The sequence below is a fragment of the Amblyomma americanum genome, chromosome 10 (assembly GCF_052857255.1).
Source record: "Amblyomma americanum isolate KBUSLIRL-KWMA chromosome 10, ASM5285725v1, whole genome shotgun sequence".
Classification (NCBI taxonomy): domain Eukaryota; kingdom Metazoa; phylum Arthropoda; class Arachnida; order Ixodida; family Ixodidae; genus Amblyomma; species Amblyomma americanum.
The window spans coordinates 87,323,391-87,347,132 of record NC_135506.1 but is presented as its reverse complement, the minus strand read 5'-3'; the positions used below and the strand labels follow the sequence as shown (position 1 = coordinate 87,347,132).

Sequence of the window (23,742 nt, the reverse complement as noted above, 5' to 3'; positions counted from 1 at the left end):
GTATTTGCAAGATCTTTGCGCAGATAACCGAACTCTGTGACGACTCGGTGCATGGGCTGTGGGTATTGATGACAGCGATGAAATAGCAAAGTCACAATTGATCAATAAATCAATAATAATTGCTTAATTGCACACCTGATTGGTTGATCAATTGATTGATTGATTGATTGATTCGTTGATTGACTGACTGACTGAATATTCTAGGCGCATTAACGAGATCGAGATGGTCTACTATGATGGTAGGAGTATGGGTGTCTGCCACTTTTATGCTCTCCAACGTCCCGTGGACGAAGAAAGGGTGCGTTGACGACAGAACCTTTACCCCTCGACGCATATTTATAAAAGCTACTGTAATTCTAAGAAAGGCAGGCAATTATTGCAGAGAACCTTAACGGGTTGGTCCTTATGCCATTACATAGTCCTGTCATATGATATCATGCGACATCCGGGACACAGCCCAATGACTGTGCCGATATAGCTCCTATTTCAAAACTACCCATGTAGCACACAATGAAGGCCCCCGTGGGACCAACAAAGGCAGGTTGGTCTAGGGCAACCTGAGAGTACCTGCGTAGGCCTCTGTGGTGAATAAGTGGGCCAGTCAAAATTGGGTTTGCCCCAGATGATTCTACATGTGTCCCATATCGGTGTTCCCAGAGCTACCTCATGCGCAGATCGGTCCCTCGTCCGGTATTTGAGGGCACATGGAACACCAATGCGGGATCTATGCTGAAAAGAACCGCTGCTAGCTAAAATGGGGCTGCCCACGCGAAATCGCTCTAGTGCCCCACTATGACCGTGGCGGGGCTAAAAAACGGACGTGCCCAAATGCTGCCCAAAAAGTCCCTTTTTTATGGTACTTAATGGAAGAGGGAATTCAATGTGCTCTGTATGCTGAAAAAACCCTCGGCATGTCTAAGTGGAGCTGCCTACACGAAACTTCTGTAGGTACTACATTGACCATAGTCATCAGCACCATCATGAGCCTGACCACGCCCACGAAGGACAAAGGCCTCCCCGGTGTACCTCCAATGAACCCTGTTTTGTTCCTGCTGCTGTCATCTTACCTCCACAAACTCCCAGATCTCATCCGCCAACCTGATTTCTCCGACCCTCTTTGCCCTTGCCTTCTACTGGAATCCATTCCGACGCCCTGAGAAACACCGGTTATCTTGCCTTCGTTACTTATGCCAGGTCGATGCCAGTTTATCCTTCTTTACATCAAATAGAATATTTTTATCTCGCGTTTGTCTTTTTACCAATTTGTGTCTTAACGTTGCACCGATCTTTTTTCTTTCCATAGCTCGCTGCGCTGTCCTCAGTACATTTTCAAGCTTTTTGTTAGCCTTGAAGCCTCCGCGCCATTGGTCAGCACTGGCACGAGAGAGAGGGTGCCGCGATGAAAAACCAAGCAAGGTAAAAAGGATGCACAAACATCTACACAGTGATTTAACAGAGGCATCCTGTATATATGCACAATCTTCTCAGGTTTCGAGCTCATTCGCTATTCCAGTGTCAGTTGCTCTTTTCGGAGTTTTAAAACGAAAGCTTTACTGACCTAGTCAAACCGAGGTCACTGGCACCGCAATTTGACCTTCAAATTTAAAAGAGGTGGGGGTGTCGCAGCCACGTAACACACTTCACTCGCCGAAGCTGCATACGCGTGCCACCGCCATGCATTGGGAGCAGTAGCCACGTGATTAACCACGTGACTGTCAGTTTGTTGAAAAAAAGGAGCCGGCGCCGCTCTCGAGACATTCGTATTTCAGTTCTCGATATGGACGCAGCGAGTCCGCCGGAGCCATCTACTTCATCGAGATGATTTCGCTAAACCAAGCCTTGTTAAGCTAAACTGCAACGATTTTTTTTTCATCGAGGTGAGGCAAATCGACTTGATCAAAATGTCTCTCAGTATCCGCGTTATGAATTCGAAAGGATTCACCGTATATTATTTACGATAGAAGTTAGGTAGTATTTAAATAAAATCATGGATGGAAGTTTCCCAAGAACCCTTAAAAGAAATGTGTACAAGAGCTGTATCTTACCGATATTCACCTACGGGGCTGAGACGTGGAGGCTAACGAAAAGGGTTCAGCCTAAATTAAGGACACCTCAGGGAGCTATTGAAAGAAATATGATAGGTGTAACGTTAAGAGACCGGAAGCGGGCGGACTGATGAGGGCACAAACGCGGGTCAATGACGTGCGAGTCGAAATCAAAAGGAACCAATGGGCTTGGTCAGGACATGTAATGCGAAGGCAAGAGAACCGCTGGTCCTTAAGGGTAACGGAGCGGATTCCAAGAGAAGGCCAGCGTAGCAGGGGGTGGCAGAAGGTTAGGTGGGCGGATGAAATTAAGAAGTTTGCATGCACAGGGTGGGTGCAGCTGGCGAAGGGCAGAGTTAATTGGAGGGACATAGGAGAGGCGTTTGCCCTGCAGTGGGCATAGTCAGGCTGTTGATGATGATGAATAAATGGAAAATTCGAACCGCGACGGAGAAATCGGAAACCGACTCTCTACAACGGCGATCACGAGGCCTTTCAGGTCATGTGAAATGCGTTGAAGTTTGACGCGTGCGAGTAGAGCTCAAATTTCAGGTTACACAAAGCGAGCGGACTTTACCTGGTCATTTACCAACCGCGTGTAAAAGCACCTCTATCTGGCTGCCTGCCTGGATACGGGTCAGGGGTCTGGTCGGACAAGAGATTAAGTCGCGAGTTGAGCGAGCACACTGTGTGGGATTGATCGGGGGTGAATATTTGCTATGAATGAAACGCGGGACTGGTTGGGTTCATCATCATCATCATCATCATCATCAGCCTGAATACGCCCATTGTAGGGTAAAGGCCTCTCCCATGTCTCTTCAATTAACCCTGTCCTTTGCCAGCTGCGCCCACCCTATGCCTGCAAACTTCCTAATCTCCTCCGCCAACCTTACCTTCTGGCGCCTCCTGCTACGCTTGCCTTCTCTTGGAATCCACTCCGTTACCCTTAAGGATCAGCAGTTATCTTGCCTTCGCATTACATGCCTTGCCCAAGCCCATTTCTTCCTCTTCATTTCGACTAGAATGTCATTAACCCGTGTTTGTTCCCTCACCCACTCTGCCCGCTTCCGATCTCTTAACGTTCATGATTAAACTGTGCGAAAGAAACTGGGAGAGAGACAAGAAACACGTACACACACAGAGCGCAGACTTCCAACACAAAGCGCAAAGTTCCTCTCAAAAGCACAAAGTTTCTCGCTACGGCTAGAACCAAAACCGAAAGGGAAATAATTGAGGCCTTCTTAATTGCAAAGAATGCGAACGATGGTGTGAGCACACCGTCCATTCAGCTTTGGAATAAATAAATCTCGTTTTTAGAAACTAACACTTTAAACTGTCCCTTTTAATCCTGCACCTTTACTCTTGTTACCTGTTGTTTCCATCCTTCATAGATTTTAGCCTGGCTTTAGCCTTTGTCATTCTCACGTCGCCTTTACCTTTGTTTATTGTTGTTTCCATATCTTACTCTCGGTTTCACGGTTTTAGCCTCGTTGTTAATCTTGTTTTGTATCATTCGTATGCTTTCGCTGTTATGTTTTTCTGCTTAATTTTAGTGCTTCCACCTTCATCTTTGCGTGTTGTTACAGTTGGTTCCACGTCTTATCCTTTTGCTTAGTAAATTTTCGCTCGTAATACATGGTTCGGCCCTTTCCATATTTCGTTCTCTTTGCATTTATAGTTTCACCGTCAGGTTTTTTTTTACCTTCCTCTCTCCTTTAATCTAGGTATCAAGGTTGTTTAGGCATGCACACACTTGGGATTTTTTAGAGTGGTTCTGAACATTGCCTCTACTCAACTGTTAAAACTTATCTGCTGTGTTGGATCCTGCCTGTGTTATGTGGTGGTTTGGTGCTTATAAAAGGAATGCTCGAAGCGTTTTTGAATAAAAGTTGGACGTCTGCGCTCTGTGTGTGTACGTGTTTCTTGTCTCTGTTTCTTTCGCGCAGTTTAATCATGAACGAGAAGCACCAACTAGCCCGCCAGAAAACCCTCTTAACGTTACACCTATCATTTTTGTTTCCATGGCTCGCTGCATTGTCCTTAACTTAAGGTGAACCCTTTTCGTTATCCTCCACGTTTCTGCCCTGTAGGTATAGGACCGGTAAGATACAGCTGCTGTAAACTTTTCTCTTGAGCGATGCCCGCAAACTGCCATTCATGACCTGAGAGAACTTGTCATATGCGCTCCACGCCATTCTTATCTTCCTTTACCACTTCCAGCCCCTCGCTGCAAATTGTGAACTACTGTTCCCTTGCTAGACTGTTGAACATTACTTTGGTTTGTCTGCATGTTGATTTTTAGACCCACCGTTCTGTTCTGTCTGTCTAACTCATTGATCATAATTTGCACTTCACCTCCTGAGTGACTCAGCAAGGCAGTGTCATCAGCGAATCACAGATTTTTTAGGTATATATTCTCCTTTAACTGTTATCCCTAACTGTTGACAGTTCAGTCCTCGGACTACTTCGTGTAAACAGGCGGTGAATATTATTTTCGAGATCATGTCTCCTTGCTTGGGACTGGATAGGTTGTCGTCAGGTTTTGGATATCACGTGACATGAGGAAAGAACGTGGCGGAAGGGGATACTGAGCCAGCTAACGGGGAGGTTAGCTCAGTGGCAATTCAGTGGTTATGGCTCTCGGCTGCTGACCCGAAAGACGCGAACTCAATTCCGGTCGCGGTGGCCGAATTTCGGTGGAGGCGAAATTTTAGAGGCCCGTCTACTGTGCGATGTCAATGCATGTTAAATAATGCCAGGTAGTCGAAATTTTCCGGAGTTCTCCACTACGGCGTCCCTCATAGCCTGAGTCGCTTTGGGACGTTAAACACCAATAAACCAACCAATTCAGGTTTTATATCTTGTATCGGTATAGGAAATACAATGTTTCAGGGTATCGGAAATCGGTATCGAAGGTTTTTTTTTAAGTATTCTGGCCTGTCCTTGCACAAGCACGGCAAGAATAATGAGGTAGAGTTCACGCTCTTAATTATTTTGCACCGAAGACAATCAGTGAACTATTTGCTCTTTTCATTTGATGGTTGGACTTGAGGTTATCAAGTACATGGCAGTTCTTCCAAGCGGTACGCATTGCCTAAAGTTAAAATAAAATACCAAAAGCTCAATTACTGTTATAAGCGATGTGTACCTAATAATTAAACAGCTGTCCTTTTTAAAATGGCCATTTCACGCCCAGCTGGTCATTTGTCACTTCTCACTCAGAAATAGCCGCGGCTCTCAAGCGTCTGAGGAAAGCCACTCGGCCATTGCATTACTGGTGACCGACCAGCTTTGGCTGGAATTGAATGCGATATGCAGCCACTCTTAAGGTGCATCGCAGCGCTCGGTCAACAGCACGCGACCGGACCTCCGACTGGCAGCAATTGACTGCGATGCTGTCATGTACGTAGCGGTGGCGACAGTCCGGCGTCGAGGAAGACGGCGAAGAGGGCTTCCGAACGAAACTCTTTATTAGGCTGACTTGCACCTACAAATAACTGAATCACTTGGCGGCGGTGTAGCAACAGAATGCCCGCCGCTCTCGGCCGTGCTCAATATAAAGCTGATAGCGAACTTATGAGATACGGCGTGCAAAGTTACTACAGCTTTATGGAACAACTTATAATTGGCTCCACCTGGATGCGATCAATCGTGATAAATCTGGTCGCGTCTCGCATAACAAACAAATCGATAATGCGGCGTGCCGGCAGCTTTGAAGAATAAGCAAACACTACAAAGATACGCGGCAATGCTCGCCTCTCAGAGAAGCATCGACCCAATGCTTTAAACAAATAAGGACAAATAAGGTAATAAGAAAAACATAAAACAGACTGTGCCCAATAAACACCAAGAATGGAAACACAGCGTACGTTAGTGTGCGTAATAAGGCTTTAGACAGCCGACATGGGCAATTTCTGGTCGTACATGGCGTCGCTGGGATACAGTCATTTCCCAAGGGACGACTTCATAGTCTAGTTCATCTAGCCGACGAAGAACCTTGTACGAGCTGAGAAAAAGACCCAAAAGTTTTTCACTCAATCCGCGGTGGCGACTGGGTGTCCAAACCCAAACTTCGTCTCCTGGCTTGTATTCCGCGTTGTATGTTCGTACGTTGAAGCGTCTGGCGTCGGTCCGCTGCTGGTCTTCGATCCGTTATCGGGCTTGTCTGCGGGGTACTTCTGCGCGCTGAAGGAAGGAAGGAAGGAAGGAAGGAAGGAAGGAAGGAAGGAAGGAAGGAAGGAAGGAAGGAAGGAAGGAAGGAAGGAAGGAAGGAAGGAAGGAAGGAAGGAAGGAAGGAAGGAAGGAAGGAAGGAAGGAAGGAAGGAAGGAAGGAAGGAAGGAAGGAAGGAAGGAAGGAAGGAAGGAAGGAAGGAAGGAAGGAAGGAAGGAAGGAAGGAAGGAAGGAAGGAAGGAAGGAAGGAAGGAAGGAAGGAAGGAAGGAAGGAAGGAAGGAAGGAAGGAAGGAAGGAAGGAAGGAAGGAAGGAAGGAAGGAAGGAAGGAAGGAAGGAAGGAAGGAAGGAAGGAAGGAAGGAAGGAAGGAAGGAAGGAAGGAAGGAAGGAAGGAAGGAAGGAAGGAAGGAAGGAAGGAAGGAAGGAAGGAAGGAAGGAAGGAAGGAAGGAAGGAAGGAAGGAAGGAAGGAAGGAAGGAAGGAAGGAAGGAAGGAAGGAAGGAAGGAAGGAAGGAAGGAAGGAAGGAAGGAAGGAAGGAAGGAAGGAAGGAAGGAAGGAAGGAAGGAAGGAAGGAAGGAAGGAAGGAAGGAAGGAAGGAAGGCCTCAGACGTTGCTGGCACATACCCACTACGGGGGAGTGGCCAAGACACAGGCGGTAAATTACTGGATACAGGAAAGTTTTGACGGGAAAAGGAGTGGTAATAGTATGTAGTCTGAGAGATTGGAAAAGGGAAGGAAATGGGTCCAGTTAACTTGGAGATCAAAGACGGGACAATTGCTTAATGTGCATCGCAGGTAGGCGGCGACGTCGACCTTATCTTCTTCGGTAACGTTGGGCAGCATGGCGTCGAGCGTGATCGTGAACTCCCCGCCATCATCATCATCATCACCATTATCGTCATCATGAGCCTGACTACGCCCACTGCAGGGCAAAGGCCTTTCCCATGTCTCTCCATTTAACCCAGTTATTTGCCAGCTTCGCCCACCGTATGCCCGCAAACTACTTAATCTCCTCCGCCCACCTAAATTTCTGCCACCCCCTGCTACGCTTGCATTCTCTTCGAATTCACTCTGTTACCCTTAATGACTCCGCCATGGATAAAACTAAAAGGCGCCATCTGAGTGGTCCCCTGCACCGCGCGGTGTTGTAAGCGAAAACAATTTAACGCAGGATGACATCCAAGATCTAGTGTTCGGCATCGACGTACATGGCGAGCACATCAGCGACGGATTTCTTCAGGCGCTCGGTCAGTTCGTTGGTCTACGGCTGGTATGCCGTTGTCATCGGGTGGCTGGTTTGGCTGTAACGCGGGATGGCTGCGTCAGTTCCGCCGTGAATGCTGTTCCTCTGTCCGGGATGAGCACATCGGGGGCGCCGTTTCTCAGCAGAAGGCACTTCGCGAAATTTTGGCGACTCCTGCTGAGATTCCGTTCGGTAGGGCTTTTGTCTCGGCGTAGCGGGTAAGGTTGTCTGTCGCTACGATGATCCACTGATTTCCCGGCGTTGACATCAGGAAAGGGCCCAGCAGGTCCATGACGATCTCCTGAAAGCGCCTTGGGGGAGGTTCAGTGGGGTTAAAAAATCCTGCTGGTCGGGTGGAATGCGCCTTTCATCGCTGAAAATATCGGCAGGTTTCCACATAATATGGATGCCATCAATCGAGATAAATCTGGTCGCGTCTAGCATCACAAACAAAATGATAAAGCGGCGCGCCGGCAGCTTTGAAGAATGAACGAACAAACACTGCAAATATTCGAGGAAATATGCAGCCAGCCGTGAGTTCCGGTCACCTTCTACACAAATGCAGGGTTGCTTTCCGCATGCGCTTGAAACCGCGGGTATATCTGAATGACCAATGACAAAGGACTAGGTCGACCAGGTGGTAAACTGTCAAACATTGTTAGGCTCAACAAAGCAAAAGACGAGATTTGACAAATAACTAATCTGGCGAAATATCGTTTCTTCAATTGCCTGCTTGGTAGTTTTCTTGAAAGCAATCCCCACAATTTCTGGTAATCAGCTTTCGCAAAACAGTCGGCACCTTCGTCTTTCATTATCCGTAAGGAAGCCACTAATGATCTGGTAAAAATACCTGACGCATTCAATGCCTACTTCAAATCTGTGCTTTTACCTCACATCGACGAATTTCCGGCCTTTGATTATTCTGACGTGTCAAACTCAATTGGTGATATCACAATTAGTGAAAATGGTGTGCTTAATATGATACTGAAATTGGACACAAAAAAGTCGACTGGGCTTGATTGCGTACCAAACTCATTTCTTGTTCAATATTTATTATGGACTGCTCGATAGCTAACCACCAGCTTCCGTGAGTCTCTAACCTCTGGTGCGGTACCATCGTAGTGGAAGATAGCGAAGGTGCGTCCATTGTTCAAATCTGCTAACAAACAGTTTGTATTTAAATACAGACCAATCTCATTGACATCGTATTCGTCTAAGATATCCCTTGCAACACAAGAGCATTGGGCAAACACCGGGAGATTACTGGCAAAGATTGGCATGATTGGCGGTCCTACACTGGCATTAGGCAAAGCGCTACAACTTTGAAACATTCGCTGCACTTTCACACCAGTTTTGGGCCGAAGTCTGGCCGATCTGGTGGCGAACGCAGGCCTGGGGTTCGTTCCGCGGCATGGGCCAGTAAAGGCCTCGGAATGGCTTTCCAGCTTTCGAACGCCGGTATCCAGCTTTCAAACACTGGCATATACAGATTTCAATCATTGATATCCAGTTTTCAAATACTGGTAGCCTGCTTTCGAGAATTAGCCCATGCAACATAACAACTAACTGGCCAGTGACTGGAACTTGGAAAGTACCATTCAACCTACTAAATAATTATAAAAAAGGGTGCCCAAGAATTCAGGAAAAATACCGTTTATTGCATCGAGTTACAAGGATCACGCTGCTAGCGCATGCAGAATGGCTTGCTCTGCTACTAGCCATTCTGAGAATTAAAGGAAAGGAGTACCCCAGGTAGCAAATTACAGTGGCCAATCGTTGGCAAATCATGGCCCCAAGTAGGCCCGGAGTGACCAGTGAGCATATGATTTTGGCTGAACCGCTCACTAACACATCCAATGATGGCCCTGATTCTCCGTCGCTTTTCAAGGAATGGCTACGCCATCATAAATTCATTTCTATCATGGGCCACGTTAGCCACAGTTCACCCACACTTTGTCATTGCGGCCGTGCTATCTTGATATCATGGTTATCAACGGGCCATGTTAGCCAGCGTTCCCCCACCGAACGCCATAACAGGCTATGCCATTCTATAAAGCTGTCGATATTGGCCTTGTTGTGCCATCACTCATCCAGTGTTGAAATTATACTGGTCAACGCTGGTAAACCTTGTGCCACCTGATAAAACGACATGGCAATGTTGTATATTGCCACAACAGAGTGAGACACTTTATAATTTTTATAACTCGTAAAAACTAGTTTAACTATAATTGGCATGTACACGTGGCCAAAGCAGATGTTTTACGATGATCCTTGAGATCAAAACACAAGTTTCTGAAGCGCATTATACCATTTCAACATTATTAGAGTAGTATCGCGGTGCTATTGTTCTACTACTACTATTGCAATTCTATATTACCCATGCTACGCGGACTTTTAAGGGGCATTTGAATCAAATCATATTCGAAACTTCGAATAGCATGCCGACCAAACGGAGTTCTGAGGTGCTTCACAACAATTTCCAAACGCATTCGGAAGCATTCCAAACGCATTAGCTCGCTGTATGGTGGTGCTGCTGCCGCCGAGTTCTGTTTTTGCCCGTTCGTTGATTCTTAGTGGTACAGCGACGTGACGACGACTTCGGTGGTGGCCAGTGGACTGTGCATGTTCGGCCAGAGAGGAACCGGTCTGTCGCTTATAAAAAGGCCGACGAGGACTCCATCCAGACCAACTACTAAAGATCTATATAATTCTATCGTTAATACTGGGCAACTAGAAGCGGCTACAACTAAGCACTCAAATTTCTTTGCAAACGTCCCGTAAATATAGTAATTAACGAATTTGTTCAATTAAAAAATTCGCAAATTAAGATATTCTTTTTTGAGAAGCGCACAAACAAAGCTCACGCTGTCGTCTTTGTCCGCTTTCTGGGCATAATAACCCGCCTAGTTTTCATAGAATTTATGTATTGGAAAGCGTTTTTGCTCGCTTTGCTTGCGCCAGTATCTAGAAACCGGCTCAAAGGCGCATCCTTCTAAAAAATCAAATAACTGTCATTTCATTATATTTTTAAATTAAAAAGCACTTTTTTGCTTCACTCTCGAGAATTCACTGCCGCACTGCGGCTGCCAGCTTAATAGAAATCCTAAATCAAACGTAATAACTTAGTGCAAGCGCATTTGGTGCAGGTGTATTTTTAAGTTTGCTGCATGCCGATGATTCAAGGTGGGCAACGCAGCTCGGCAAGCTCCTGTGGCACGGCTAAGGCAACCATAGAGGGCTGAACGGAACTGTCCTCCACTGAATTGATCAGTCATATCGGAAGTAATTGTTACGCTGCTCTTCCAAGAGGACTCTTGCAATGTACACAAACAAACTCCTCGTCCAGCTCTTGCACGATTATCTTACGATCCACCGAGCCAACCGAAAGATGCATGATGTCATGATGAGCTTAAATATAACTTGCAAGGGTGATCAAACGGGCTGGTTGGTAGTTGATATTTGGAAAAAAAATAGCGCACCTTAAGACACGGACAGAGGAAGATATAACAACACAGCGCTGAATTCAAATAGTTCTTTTATTGCAGAACGACGCAATATATATAAGAAAAGTAGGCGGGAAAGCATGAGAAGCAGCTGCTTGGTTTGCACGCAACAGAAAGATAACTGAGGTGAAAAGACACGAGATAACAATGCTGTACCTGGGAGTGATAAAAAGGTAAGGGCTGGTAAAGGATGGCACCGAAATGCAGTAACCGAGTAACAAATGACAATGTACGATAACAGCATGAAAAAAGGAATAAAAAGCAAAAAGGCCGTTACAACCAGAGTGAAGATAAAATTCATTAAAAGGTCCAAAAAAGGGATGCTAAAAGCAGAATGAAAATTAAGCTCCACTGAAGCTCTTATTGACCCTTTTGGCATTGGTTTTTCGTCCTATTTAAATCACCTTTCTTGGCTCTATTAATGAATGCAGCCGCTTCTAGTTGCCCAGTATTAACGATACAAGTCTATAGATCTCTAGTGATTGGTCTGGATGGTGTCGTCGTCTGTCTTACGCGACAGGCCTGTTCCTTTGTGGCGGAATATGCACAGTCCACTGGCCACCACCGAAGTCGTCGTCACGTCGTTGCAGCATTCAAAATCCCCGAGCGGACAGAACAAAACTCGACAGCAGCAGCACCATTGCTATGCAGCGAGCGAATGCATTTTGTAATGCTTCCAAATGCGTTTGGAAATTGTTGTGAACCACCTTAGAAGTCCGTTTGCTCCGAATGCCATTCAAAGCGTCGAATACCATTTGCCTCAATGCCACTTAAAAGTTCTCATAGCATGGGTATTATGATAGAATTGCAATAGCAGTAGTAAAGTAATATCAGAGCGCACTACTCTAATACTCCTCAAATGCTATAATTTGCTCCAGAAACATGTGTTTTGATCTCAAGGATCAGCCTTAAACATCTACTTTGGCCACGTATAGGTGCGAATTATAGTTAAACTGAGATGAGACAGGCCTATACAGGTCTCAAACCTCTTATACAGAGCTCGAGTCAGTTTTTACGAGTTGAAAACAGTATAAAGTGTCTCTCTCTTTTGTGGCAATATTGAAGGTAGCCATGTCGTTTTAGCAGATGGCACAAGGTTGACAAGCGTGTGCCAGTATACATTTAACCCTGGATGAGTGATGGCAAAGGTAGGCCAATATCGACAGCTTTCTAGAATGGCGTAGCCAGTTCTAGAAAGCTGTGGCTAACATGGTCCGTAATAGTTATGATTCCAAGATGGAACAACCAGCAGTGGGAAATAGTGGGAGAATTCTGGCTAAAGTGGCCAATGATAGCCATGATTCTATGACGGCACAGCCAGTACTGGAAAAGTGACGAGTACCAGGGCCATCGCAGGATGTGGTAGAGAGTGGTTAGCCAATATCCGACACTTATTGGGATCTCCGGGCCTAGTTAGGCCATGCTTTGCCAACAGATTTCTAGTACTGGCCCGCTGTAGTGCTCTACGTGGGATTGGAACACATAATCCACAAACATATACTAGAATTTCTGGAATCTATCAATGTGGTCTAAAATTTTCAGCATAAATTTAGAGAATATTTTAGCACCGTAACACAACTAATTGAATTTGTGCTCAACCTTTCCTCCACCCTCAATACTGGAGTCCAGGTGGACGCTATATTTGTAGATTTCTCTAAAGCTTTTAACATTGTACTACATTCTACTCTCCTGTGAAAACTAAGCGCCAATTTAAAGAATCCTTGCTTGGTTAATTAGATTGCTTGTTTTCTTTCCCACCGGTCACAGTTTGTTTCCTATAATTCTACTAACTCCTGTCCTGTCGATGTATTATCTGGCGTTCCTCAAGGGTCAGTGCTTGGCCCTTTGTTATTCCTAATATACTTCAACGACTTGACTCGCTATGTCACGCCACAAATATCCCTCTATGCGAATGATTGTGTATTATATCAAGTAATTAACATACCAGATGATAACCTGCAAATAAACACCCGCCTCAATTACAAGTTTTTGCACCAAGTATAATACATGCGAAATGAAAATTAAGTTTTACTAAAACTGTAGTGATGCCTTTCACTAACTGCACGTCCCCTTCACTGTTTAGTTATGGCATCAACAATTCGTCATTGCACAGGAGTTTCGAAGAGAAGTGTCTTTGCGTTATACTCACCTCTAACATGTCCTGGGCGACACATATTAATTTCATTTGTGCTAAAGCGCTAAAAGCACTTGGGTATTTAGGAGAACGTTAACTAATACACCAAAAGAAACTAAGCTATTAATGTACAAATCCTTGATTCGTGCCGTAATTGAATACGCATCTGCCGTTTACAATCCTGATAAACAGTAAGAAATTGATCAACTCAACAGCATAGAAAGGAAAGCCATGAGCTTGATATATCGTCCATGTGATCGCTATTTTCACCTTGTTCCATGCCCGCTATGAATCTAACCACCTTTGTCCATGCGCTGTCACGTGGACTTACTGAAGTTCTTGCACTGCATCGTCAATTCACTTTATCACGTCAAACCTAATGTCTGTCAAACCCCCAATGTTCTCCGATCATCCAGGAGTCATTACAACCCTAATATTAAGCCATACTTCGCCCGTACTAATAATTTCAAACAACTTTTTTTCCTCGTACTATTCAAGATTGGAACTTAATTCCTGGCATAACACGGTCCCTAAGATTAAACTTTTTTTAACAGCTATCGGTGCCACATGATGTTTTCTTTGTGTTGTGTTCATTCTGCAATGCTTCCATTTATTAGTTTCAGCTTACCATATTTGTGTGTGCGTGCGTGTGTGTGTGTGTGTGTGTGTGTGTGTGTGTGTGTGTGTGTGTGTGTGTGTGTGTGTGTGTGTGTGTGTGTGTGTGTGTGTGTGTGTGTGTGTGTGTGTGTGTGTGTGTGTGTGTGTGTGTGTGTGTGTGCGTGTGTGCGTGCGTGCGTGCGCGCGTGCGTGCGTGCGTGTGCGTGTGCGCGCGTGCGTGTGTGCGTGCGTGCGTGCGTGCGTGTGTGTGTGCGTGTGCGTGTGCGTGTGCGTGCGTGTGCGTGCGTGCGTGCGTGTGCGTGCGTGCGTGCGTGTGTGTGTGTGTGTGTGTGTGTGTGTGTGTGTGTGTGTGTGTGTGTGTTTTCACTCAGCCTAGCTCCACGACAACTGCGCCTCTATTAAAAAAACGCACAGATATTCGTGAACTGTAAGTGTAGCGAAAGCGCAGAAATGATCGTGGATCTCGAACCCAAAATAACCAAAGAAAACGGAGCACAACGGAAACGCTTCGCAAGGACCATTCACTCAAAGCCTGGCAGCAGTGCTATGCATGTGTGCCCTGCACGGACCCATGGGCAATGCTGCCATATCCACAAACCCGTGGTGCGAGCAGCAAGATGCGGTCTATTATGTCGTCAACTGCGATTGAAAAAGGCTAGGCTATAAAACATTTACCATAGCCTTGCGTTACCGCCTCCTCGCTCGTGCTTATCTCTTTCTTTTCTCTTCACTCCATTCTAGTAGAACGAGGCAGTACGATATATGTACACAAACACGCTTCGCAAGCGATCCATGGCGGTACTTTCCGAATTTGTAACAATGGCGACCAAGCCAAACCGAATTAAAAACACACTGCCGTGGTCTTTGTCGTCGTCTATCGACTGCAGAAAAAGCACGTGGTGATCTACCGACCGCTCGCTTCTGGTCTTGTCATGTGGATAGGGGCTGAGGGTGCAACGGCGCTAAAGCAGCTGCGCACCACCTCCGGATCCGGCTCCCCGTCACCGCATGCAATCCACATTACCGCACTATTACAGCGGCATGACCGTTGCAATCACTAACGCCACAGCATCACCCTTCCTGCCCTCTACGGTTCACCCTCCGTAGAAATGTCCACTGCTGCAACGCTTTTATTAGCAGCAGTTTAGTGGACTAAGCTAGAGCAGCAGCAGACGGCCGCATCGATTTTTATTCGGCTGCCTCCTCTCTTATTCCTACCGTCCCAGTACCAAAGAGTTTCAATCTTGCACTCAATTTGCCTCGAAACACTGGATTCTCAGTCCATTCTTTTTGCGTACCCCGGACCCTGGGTCGGCAAGTCGAAGAAAGTGGACACCAAGCAGGCAGGCGGCTCCAGTAATGTCGCATGTTCCAGCATGTGTGTAAGTCGATGGCGATGGACGGAGAGCCACGGTAGGGGCGAGAAAAGGAAGTAGCAACAAAGGGGGTGGCTAAGAATCCCTTCGTGCTTCGTCTTATTGTCACCATTCATTTATACTTGGCGTTATTTTTCTGGGTTATATTAATGGAATGAAGATACGCGAGGGAGGGGAAGGCAATGTTAGGACACCGGTAGCGGGCATCGAACACGAGAAGTTCCTGGAGGAGACGAGTCAAAGACAGAAGTCTGTCAGCTGGATTATTATTTTTTATTGTGCGTACTTGTAACAAGTGCAGTCACCGGAAGCCAAGACTGATGTGAAGCCTTGTTCTATTTCCCCCTTGAATGTCTCCTTACGGCATTTGGCTTTCTCTGCTGTGTTGCCCCCTTTATGCCCTCTTGCTGGCTCTATCCTTAAGTCCGGCTTTCTCTCCGTTGTTCAGTGCATTTGGCAGCTTGCCCTCGCCGTCGCCACGAAGCTGTCGAGAGTTTCCGTTACTAACTTCGACTAGTTTGTGCCCTTTTATGTTTTCCTATTTTCTTTCACGTATACTCCGAAGTCCTTTCATCGAAAGCTCGTCACATCGGAGAGACATGTCTTCTCGCCCAGACCCCAAGAACAAGCCGTGGAGACCCTGCTAAAAGCGCTTGTCCTAGACTGTTCTACTATGTAACGTTGCTTCTAGATGTAGGCGTCCCAATGGCTTTTGAATGGTCGCACAACTTTCGCCATTTGGAAGAGGGAGAAAAAGGGTTCTGCGATCAGGAAGTCCTCAGAAACAGATAAGTTACAAAATTCTCTTTCCATCTTGGTGTTGTACGGCGGATGCTTCAAGAAAGTTAGAATACCATAAAAATAGGAAAGAGTTAAGGTAAAGGAGGAACAAAACAAGACAGGAGTCGCGTTATTTTAAAAAAAATCGATGTCATGCATGTATGTATAGGTATTGCTTTACTGGACCAACATTTCAGCTATATACGCTTGTACAAATGAATTCGACTGCGAGAAAGCTGCGAAACACATTTTTGAAAACGGTACGGTCACTCCCGGTAATGCGCCGCAGGAGGTTCTGGTACCGCCACTAACTCTTTCACTTAGCGACAGCCGCCCACTTCCCTAATGCCTTCAACGGTCAGCTCTCATAACATAATAAAATTTACTGTAAAGAACTGAACCTCTCTAAAAGCTATAGGCTTCCAAAAGAAGCATTTTCGGATGACTGAAATGGTGTCACACTAGCGGTCCACCGCGAGCACTCACATTACGCTCAATTTCTTAAGTACTCTAAGGGGAACCCGCAGGCTAGCTTCTTTCCTTGGACGCTGCTTCTTAGCTTGGCGGTCCGTTCGACCGGACCCGAACACCAAATAATGGGGCGTTCATCCTCATTCTCTCCCCGCTCCGTCCCTGCACATAGCTACGGGCCTGAGGGCTCTTCATACCGAGCCTTCTTTCACGCCTGGAAGCCCTCGGCAGACTAAAGGACGTTTTGACTGATCCGTGTGCACTCGTCATGTACGAGGTGGGCAATGGGGTATGGGCACCCATACGACGACATGGCACAAGCTTTCTTTTCTCTCACTTCATTCTTCCTGCTTTCTTTGGCCGTTCTTTGCCGCAAACCCGGTTTCTCACCGCATACATAGCCTGCATAAGTTAAACGCAGTTCTGTGCTACTGCGACAATAGTGAACAGTGTCCGCTATACTAGTTTTGGCGAAGGAACAGGTCCTTCTCTGGCTAACTGCGCGGAGGCATCAAAGAAGGAAAGATAGAGAAAAAGGTGAGGGTGTTGATGCCCATATCGACTGCTCCAGCGGCCCTATTTGGAGGTGCTTTTGGAGCTGACAGATTCTCTCAGGTCATGAATGGAAATTTACCGTATCCCTGAGGAAAAAAGTATATGCAATTTGTCCGTAAAATTTCGAGACTGATTTATTTTCTTCTCTAGAAATGACTCCCCACAACTAATGTTCGTGCGTATGTGTAGCGCCATCCTTTCCGGATAACCTGAGCTGTTTATGTTAATTACTGTGGCAGCCACTAGATGGCATTAAATGTAGAAACATACGTTGTCACTAGTCGCCTGCGCATTCTACTGCGAGTGAATGTGGAGCGAAGGACGTCCAGCTTGAGCAGCGTGCACACATACAATTCTGTGTGAAGCTTGGCAAGACAGCACACAGGCATATGGGCTCCTTCGTGACGCTTAAGCCCCAACCCGATGGACACTTCCGAGGCGTACACGCGAAGCGCCTACGCGCACGGGCTTCTGAAAAACCGGTCTGCGCATGCGCGAGGCGCGAGTGGGGCGCGAGCAGGGCGCACATATTTGACAATGTCAGATATTTGCGCCCGCGCACGCACGCGCAGGAAGATGCTCGCCGGTTTCTGACCGACGTGCACCAATAAGAACCCAGCTCTCCCAACATCCGGTAAAGCCTTTCGCGCCGTTTCTTCGTTTTTTTTTATTTACCTGCGGCTGCTGCGATGGCCCAGAATCAATGGTCGCCAAAGAGGCGGCGCTCGCTGTGGCTGGCAAGTTTCGGCCGGTTCCAGCCTATGCAGTCTAGCAACGGCACGGCAGCGCTAGTGTTCCTGTATATTACAGGAACACTAGGAAGCGCGAGCTATGCGCGAGCACCAGCGCGCGCCAGCAACTGGCCATGGAGATATGCACCGCTTTCGACGTCCGTCGCGGCGCGGCGCTAGGCGCGTAGGCGCTTCGCGTGTACGCCTCGCAAGTGTCCTTCGAGGTGGGGCTTTACGGCAACGAGACATTATCGCGGGCGCGAGGTTTTGAGTGGCACAAGACGTTCGACACATGGCAGGGGCATCCTTCAACCTCACGTAATGAAAACAACGTGGCTCGGATCAGGTAAATCGTACATCAAGACCGCAATATTACACTCCGCATGATATCAGATGCTCTCGACCTTAGTGAGACAACATTGATGCCACCAAATTTTGCGTGAGAACTTGGGGAAACGAAAGCTGAATGTCAGACATGTGCCGCACTCCCTCACACAGGACCAGAAAGACACGCGGGCATCACTGAGCACTGCTTTGCTCTCCGAGGCAGAAAAGGATGCTGCATTCGTCAACAGCATCATTGCTGAAGACAAAACATGGTGTTTTCAATAAGATCCTCAAACAAAGACGCAGCGCGCCGAATGGCGTTCCTCAAGCTTTCCGGCGTTGAGAATGGTGCAGCGACAGAAGACCAAAGCAAAGGCGATGCAGATAGCTTTTTTTCGATGCCAGAGGCGTCATTCACTACGAGTTTGTCCCACAAGGGCAAACGGTGAATCAGGAGTTTTATATCCGCGTGCTTCAATACATACGCGATACACTGCGACACCGTCGCCCTGACTTACGGGCATCTGGATAATGGAGCCTTCTCCACAATAACGCAAGGGTGCACACTACTCTCAACGGGACACAATTTCTCGCCAAGCACAGCATTACTTTACTTTCCCATCCGGCATACTCGCCTGACTTCTCCCCATGCGATTTTTTTATGTTTCCTTGTGTGAAGAGAGCCCTAAAAGGTCGCTAGATGGGGAGCGTGGTGGCCATTCAGGACGCCACGACAAAGGAGTTGACAGCACTGCCAAAAGAAGTGTTTCCAAACTGTTTCCAAGACCTCAAAAAGCGTTGGAAGCTGTGTGTCCACAGCACGGCAGACTATTTCGAAGGGGTGCTGCACAAATTATTTCAATGTTAAACGTATATTTTTAATGGACTCAGTCTCGGAACTTTACTGTCAAAGTTTGTAATAGCTGTATCTTACTCGTAATAATTAACCTATCGGGCGGAAACATGGTGGCCAACGAAAAGGTTTCAATGCAAGGACAGCGCAGCGAGCTATGAAAAGAAAAACGATAGGTGTAATGTTAAAAGGCAGGAAGAGCGTAGAGTTGGTCAGGAATCAAGCACGAGTTAATGACATCCTAGTCGAAATCAAGAGGAAGAAATGGGCTTCGGTAGGGCATGTAATGCGAGGGTAATATAACCGATGGTCCTTGAAAGTAACAGACCGGACAGCAAGGAAAGGGAAGTGTAGCAGGGGGCGGCAGAAAGTTAGGTGGAAGGACGTGAATAAAAATTTAGAGGGATACGGTGACCGCAGCTGACACAGGACAGGGTTAATCACAGAGATATGGGAGAGGCCTTTGTCCTGGAGTGGGCCTAGTAGGGCTGATGATGGATGGTTCAAGGACGGCAGTACTTCTTCGAAGGGTAGAAACAACCAGCTCTAATGGGTACCTGGTTTTTTTTTAATGCTTAAGCATTTTATGGCTTTGTTTGCGGTTTTGTGTCATCACGAGCTTGTCATCACGATAACTGTCGAACGAATTGAGTTATAAGGAAAACAACGGTTGTATTAGAGCATCAAAAAAATCTCGCAGCTGAAATCGTCAGGTGCATTAGAGGTAATTAGTTAAGCATTTAGAGCCAAAAATATCCAAAACGTGGGCGGGGCCAGAGCAAAAGTGGCGCCAAATTTGAACACCGGAAGTGGGTGGAGCTGAATCGTGGAGCCAAATTTGAAAAACCGGAAGTGTGGACGGAGCGAGGCGCGAGTAAACAATAAAGAGAGGCAAAGAGGGTCAAAGAGGGGCGAGGAGGCGTCAATGCTTACCCAGGCAGCACAGGGAATTGGCCCAGTATTGTAAAAGGATGGCTTCGCATTGGCCCTTTGTAGGATCAGCCTTTGCTAATACATGCCCAGTATTTGGCCAATTACCTTTGCTGCTTGGGTACGCATTCCTTTAATGCGGGTGCCGCAGTGATCTCATAATTCTTTTCTCATTGTACTCTTTTTTCTGCTGTCATTTCATGGAGTTCACTTTCTCTTTCCATGCAACCAAATTGTGGTTCTTTTTCTTCAATATTATTTTGTGTTTTTGAGTCTTTTTTTCTTTGTTCTTTGTCGTCATCGCGCTGGTCGTAAACAGTCGCCCGCCGTGCCACTACCGAAGTGTCTGACGAAACGACGGAGACGCTGAAAACGACGTCGCGCGCGAGAGAGAGACGCCCTTATTAGTTTCGGCGGTTGAAAACTTACCCCCTCCCTCTTCCAGTCCCTTTCTCCTCACTCTTTTTCTTTCGATTGTAATGTCTCACTCATTTATCGCCTTATACATTTCTTTTGATCGCTTTCTCTCGATCGCCTTCTTTCTCTGGCTCACGCGCGTTTATACGCGTTCATGCTGCTCTGTTTATGGCAGCCGTTTTGAGCGTCGTTTCGTTCCCACGAATGAGCTTGTGATGGTGATGACAGAGGCTGCTGCTCTGTTTGCTCTTTTTGCAACTGCAGCCGCCGTCCCTTGCTTACGCTCATCAGCACTTCTCGAATTACTTTCTCCCTCTCCTGTCCGCCTCGGGCCCCAACCCTCATTTCCTGTATTTATTTTTCCTTCTCGACCTTCTTCAGTCTCAACGATTGCGAGAAACAAAGTGCCAGGGCCAGGCCTGCACCCATGTTCTTATTCGCCGCCATCGCTAGCTGCAAGACTGGAAAGCGGAAATCTCCGCGTGAGCGATACCCCAATTTTCACCACTCTCCCTGAGCTTCCCTCAGTCTTTTTGTTCTGGCTTTGGATTGGTAGCATCCGTGCTCTCTACCGAGCTGCGGGTTAAAATGACCGACGTCGCTAAGACAAAACATGTTTGTAAGAAGAACCACGCAACTTAGCACGGAGCTATCATGAAGCCCCACTCTGTATTCATGACGTTGATTTTTGGTTTCAGTGATGGCGGCACAGGGCTTTTCTCGTGACTTTGTAAACGATGCCATCACTTATAGCGATTGATGCCTCCTCTTATTCCTGTGGTGTGGCGGTGTTTGTGGGTACCTGACTTTATTGTTCCCTCTCTCATGCTTTTAGTTTTACGAGGTGTGCAGGAGCAGCTGTGTGGCAGCAGTTTGGGGATTTCGTTTCCAATTAGCGCTCAGCGATTTTTTTTTTTGTAACCTAACGGACACGATGCAGAATTTGGCTATAAAGCTGGCCAGAAATGGCCTTCATTTGTATGGTTTACCACGACCACACCTTCTGCTTACCGTTGCGACACACAAGCGCCTTCATGCAGTGTGAACGACAAGAACGTTCTTCAATAAAGCTTAATTTTTGGCTCAGCTTGTAGTTTGAGATATCAGGTGTATAAAAGCAAACTGCAGCGAGAAACCGTGAATAACATATCCTCTCTTGTATGTGTAACATCCTCCCTGCTTTCCCTCTCTCTCTGGTGTATTCTCTCTGGTATGTGGTATGTGTATGTGTAACATATCCTCACGTGCTCGTGCCTGTTTGTTTTTATGCAAATAATATCTTAATATTGCCGCGAACGCTCAGACCGCGACTAAAGGGTCTCTTCGAGTACTTGGAAGGCAAGGTTTCTTCATTCCCTGCCTCGTTCAAGCGAGAATTGTTTTCATTCTGTGCTCAGAATGACGTCCTCGTGAAGAATTTCGCAGCGAACAAAGCAGCCTACCTCTTTGTTGTACCGGCCAGTTTCCGCGAAGAACTATAGGCTTCAGACGACGAGCCAATAACTGGACATCTCTGGTTTTCTCGCACCCTCAACCGCATTCAAGAAAAGTATTAGTGGCCCCGAATGTATGCCGAAGTTTCAGATTATGTGAAAAACTACCGAGGCTGTCAGTGACGAAAGACCCCTCCCACCCGAGCAGCAGGATTTCTGAACCCCATTGAACTCCGCTCAAGGCCCTTTCAGCAGATCGGCATGGACCTGCTTGGCCCTTTCCCGAAGTCACCGTCGGGAAATAAGTGGATCATCATAGCGACCGACTACCTGACCCGCTACGCGGAAGCAAAGACCCTACCGAACGAAACAGCAGAAGAAGTCGCCAAATTTTTCGTGTATTGCATTCTTCTGCAACACGGTGCCCCGATGTGCTTATCACGTACAGAGAAACAGCATTCACAGTGTAACTGACGCTGCCATTTCGCGTTACAGCCAAACCAGCCTCCGGAGAGCAACTGCATGCCAGCCGCAGAGAAACGAACTCTCCGAGCACCTGAACAAATCCATCGCCGATGTGCTCGCCATGTATGTCGTTGCCGAACACAACACCTGGGACGTCATCCTGCTTTACGTCGTCTTCGCTTACAACATAGCAGTGCAGGAGACCATCCAGTTGACGCATTTTAGGCTCGTCCGTGGCAGGGAGACCACGGCTACGCTAAACGCCATGCAACCAAACGTTACCCAAGGAGATAACATAGGCGTCGAAGCCTACGTTCAACGCGAAGAAGAAGACTGAAGACTTGCCAGATTACGGATCAAAGACCCTCAACGGACGGACGCCAAGTGCTACAACCTACGAAGACGCAACGCGAGAACAATTCAGGAGGCCGAGTCCGTGTTTGAACACCCATTCGTCGCCGCGGATGAGTGTAAAACTTTTGCGCCGCTCTTTCGGCCCGTACAAGGTTCTTTGTCGGATAGGTGAACTGGGCTATTAAGTCGTCCCTGCGAATACGACTGCTTCCGCCGACGCCGAGTATGACCTGAGGTTGTCCAAAGTCGTCCGTCTAAAGCCCTATTATGCGCGCTAAAGAACGCGCTGTGTTTTTTAAGTTATGTTTATTGTCTAAGGGCATAAAATGGTATGTAATGCTGGATGTTGAGGATGCTTAAATAAATGAAAAAAGGTTCGTTGATCTGATGAAGTCAAGGAGTGAACGGTGATGTGGTCCCTGCGTCCAAGTGATATATGAATCAGGATTGGTCGGTGAGAGACCCGTTGCCGCCAAGTGGCGAATTCTCGTCGGCTTTAGCGCCAAGCAGACCCACAGTAGGTGGTGAATATCGGCCTCAATATTGCTGTTCTTGCAGACAGGACACCCGGGGTGGGGTCACAATCCTTGAAATCGTGACCACTTTCATGTCATGACTGGATTTCAGGCAGCCCTGACCCGGATCCTCCGAAGCGCAACCGCCTCAGCACGGCTGAGACCGTGGGAGAGGGTTACAGCACACGGAGGGATTAGAGCACGTTTGCGTCGCTGGAGGTATTCCTTTCTTGTTAAAAGGAGGGTGGTGTCATCCAGAGTGAGGACTCGAGGCAAAGACGAGGTTGAGGTCGAAAGGCGGGTCGCAGAATCTACACGGCTTTGTGAGCTTAGGAGGTAACATGGGACCCACTCCATACAGATTTGCTGCGGGATGCGTGCCGCTAGACGATGGATGTATTGGCAGATTTCTGGGGTGCGACTGACTCGTCGTAGCAGGCGTGTGACGTGAAGGGCGTCGGTGCGAATGACAATGCGGGCCGTAGGTAGCATGCGCACTGCGGCCTCAAAGTGCCACCTGAACCGCAAGCATCTCCGCACAGAAGGAGAAAGTAGTTCTAATAAGCAAATACTGGACTTTTTTTTTTGTAGTGAGAGCTACACTACACCAGCTCTTCGAGCCTTCGGCGTGGAAATCCTTGAGCTCCGTGGCGGCGCCGTGGTAGGTCACGTGGTGCGGAGTATCTGCCGGCGGCACGAAGCGCCGGCGAAACCGAGATGGGGGGGGTGGGGGGGGGGGGGAGAGGGCGAGAGAGTGAATCCACGTCCAGGGACGACAGCGAAAGACTGACTTTGCAATTCGACTGAGCGAGTTCCACTCG

General features: G+C 47.3%; 1 protein-coding gene across 1 annotated transcript in view; it reads left to right on the top strand.

The window, feature by feature from the left end:
- The first annotated feature begins 12,094 nt into the window (after window positions 1-12,094).
- Window positions 12,095-23,742, top strand: part of LOC144108530 (uncharacterized) — a 155,273-nt gene continuing 143,625 nt past the window's right edge. Inside the window, exon 1 of the mRNA XM_077641744.1 lies at window positions 12,095-12,110. Within this exon, the coding sequence (XP_077497870.1) occupies window positions 12,095-12,110 (16 nt within the window). The remainder of the gene's footprint in view (window positions 12,111-23,742) is intronic.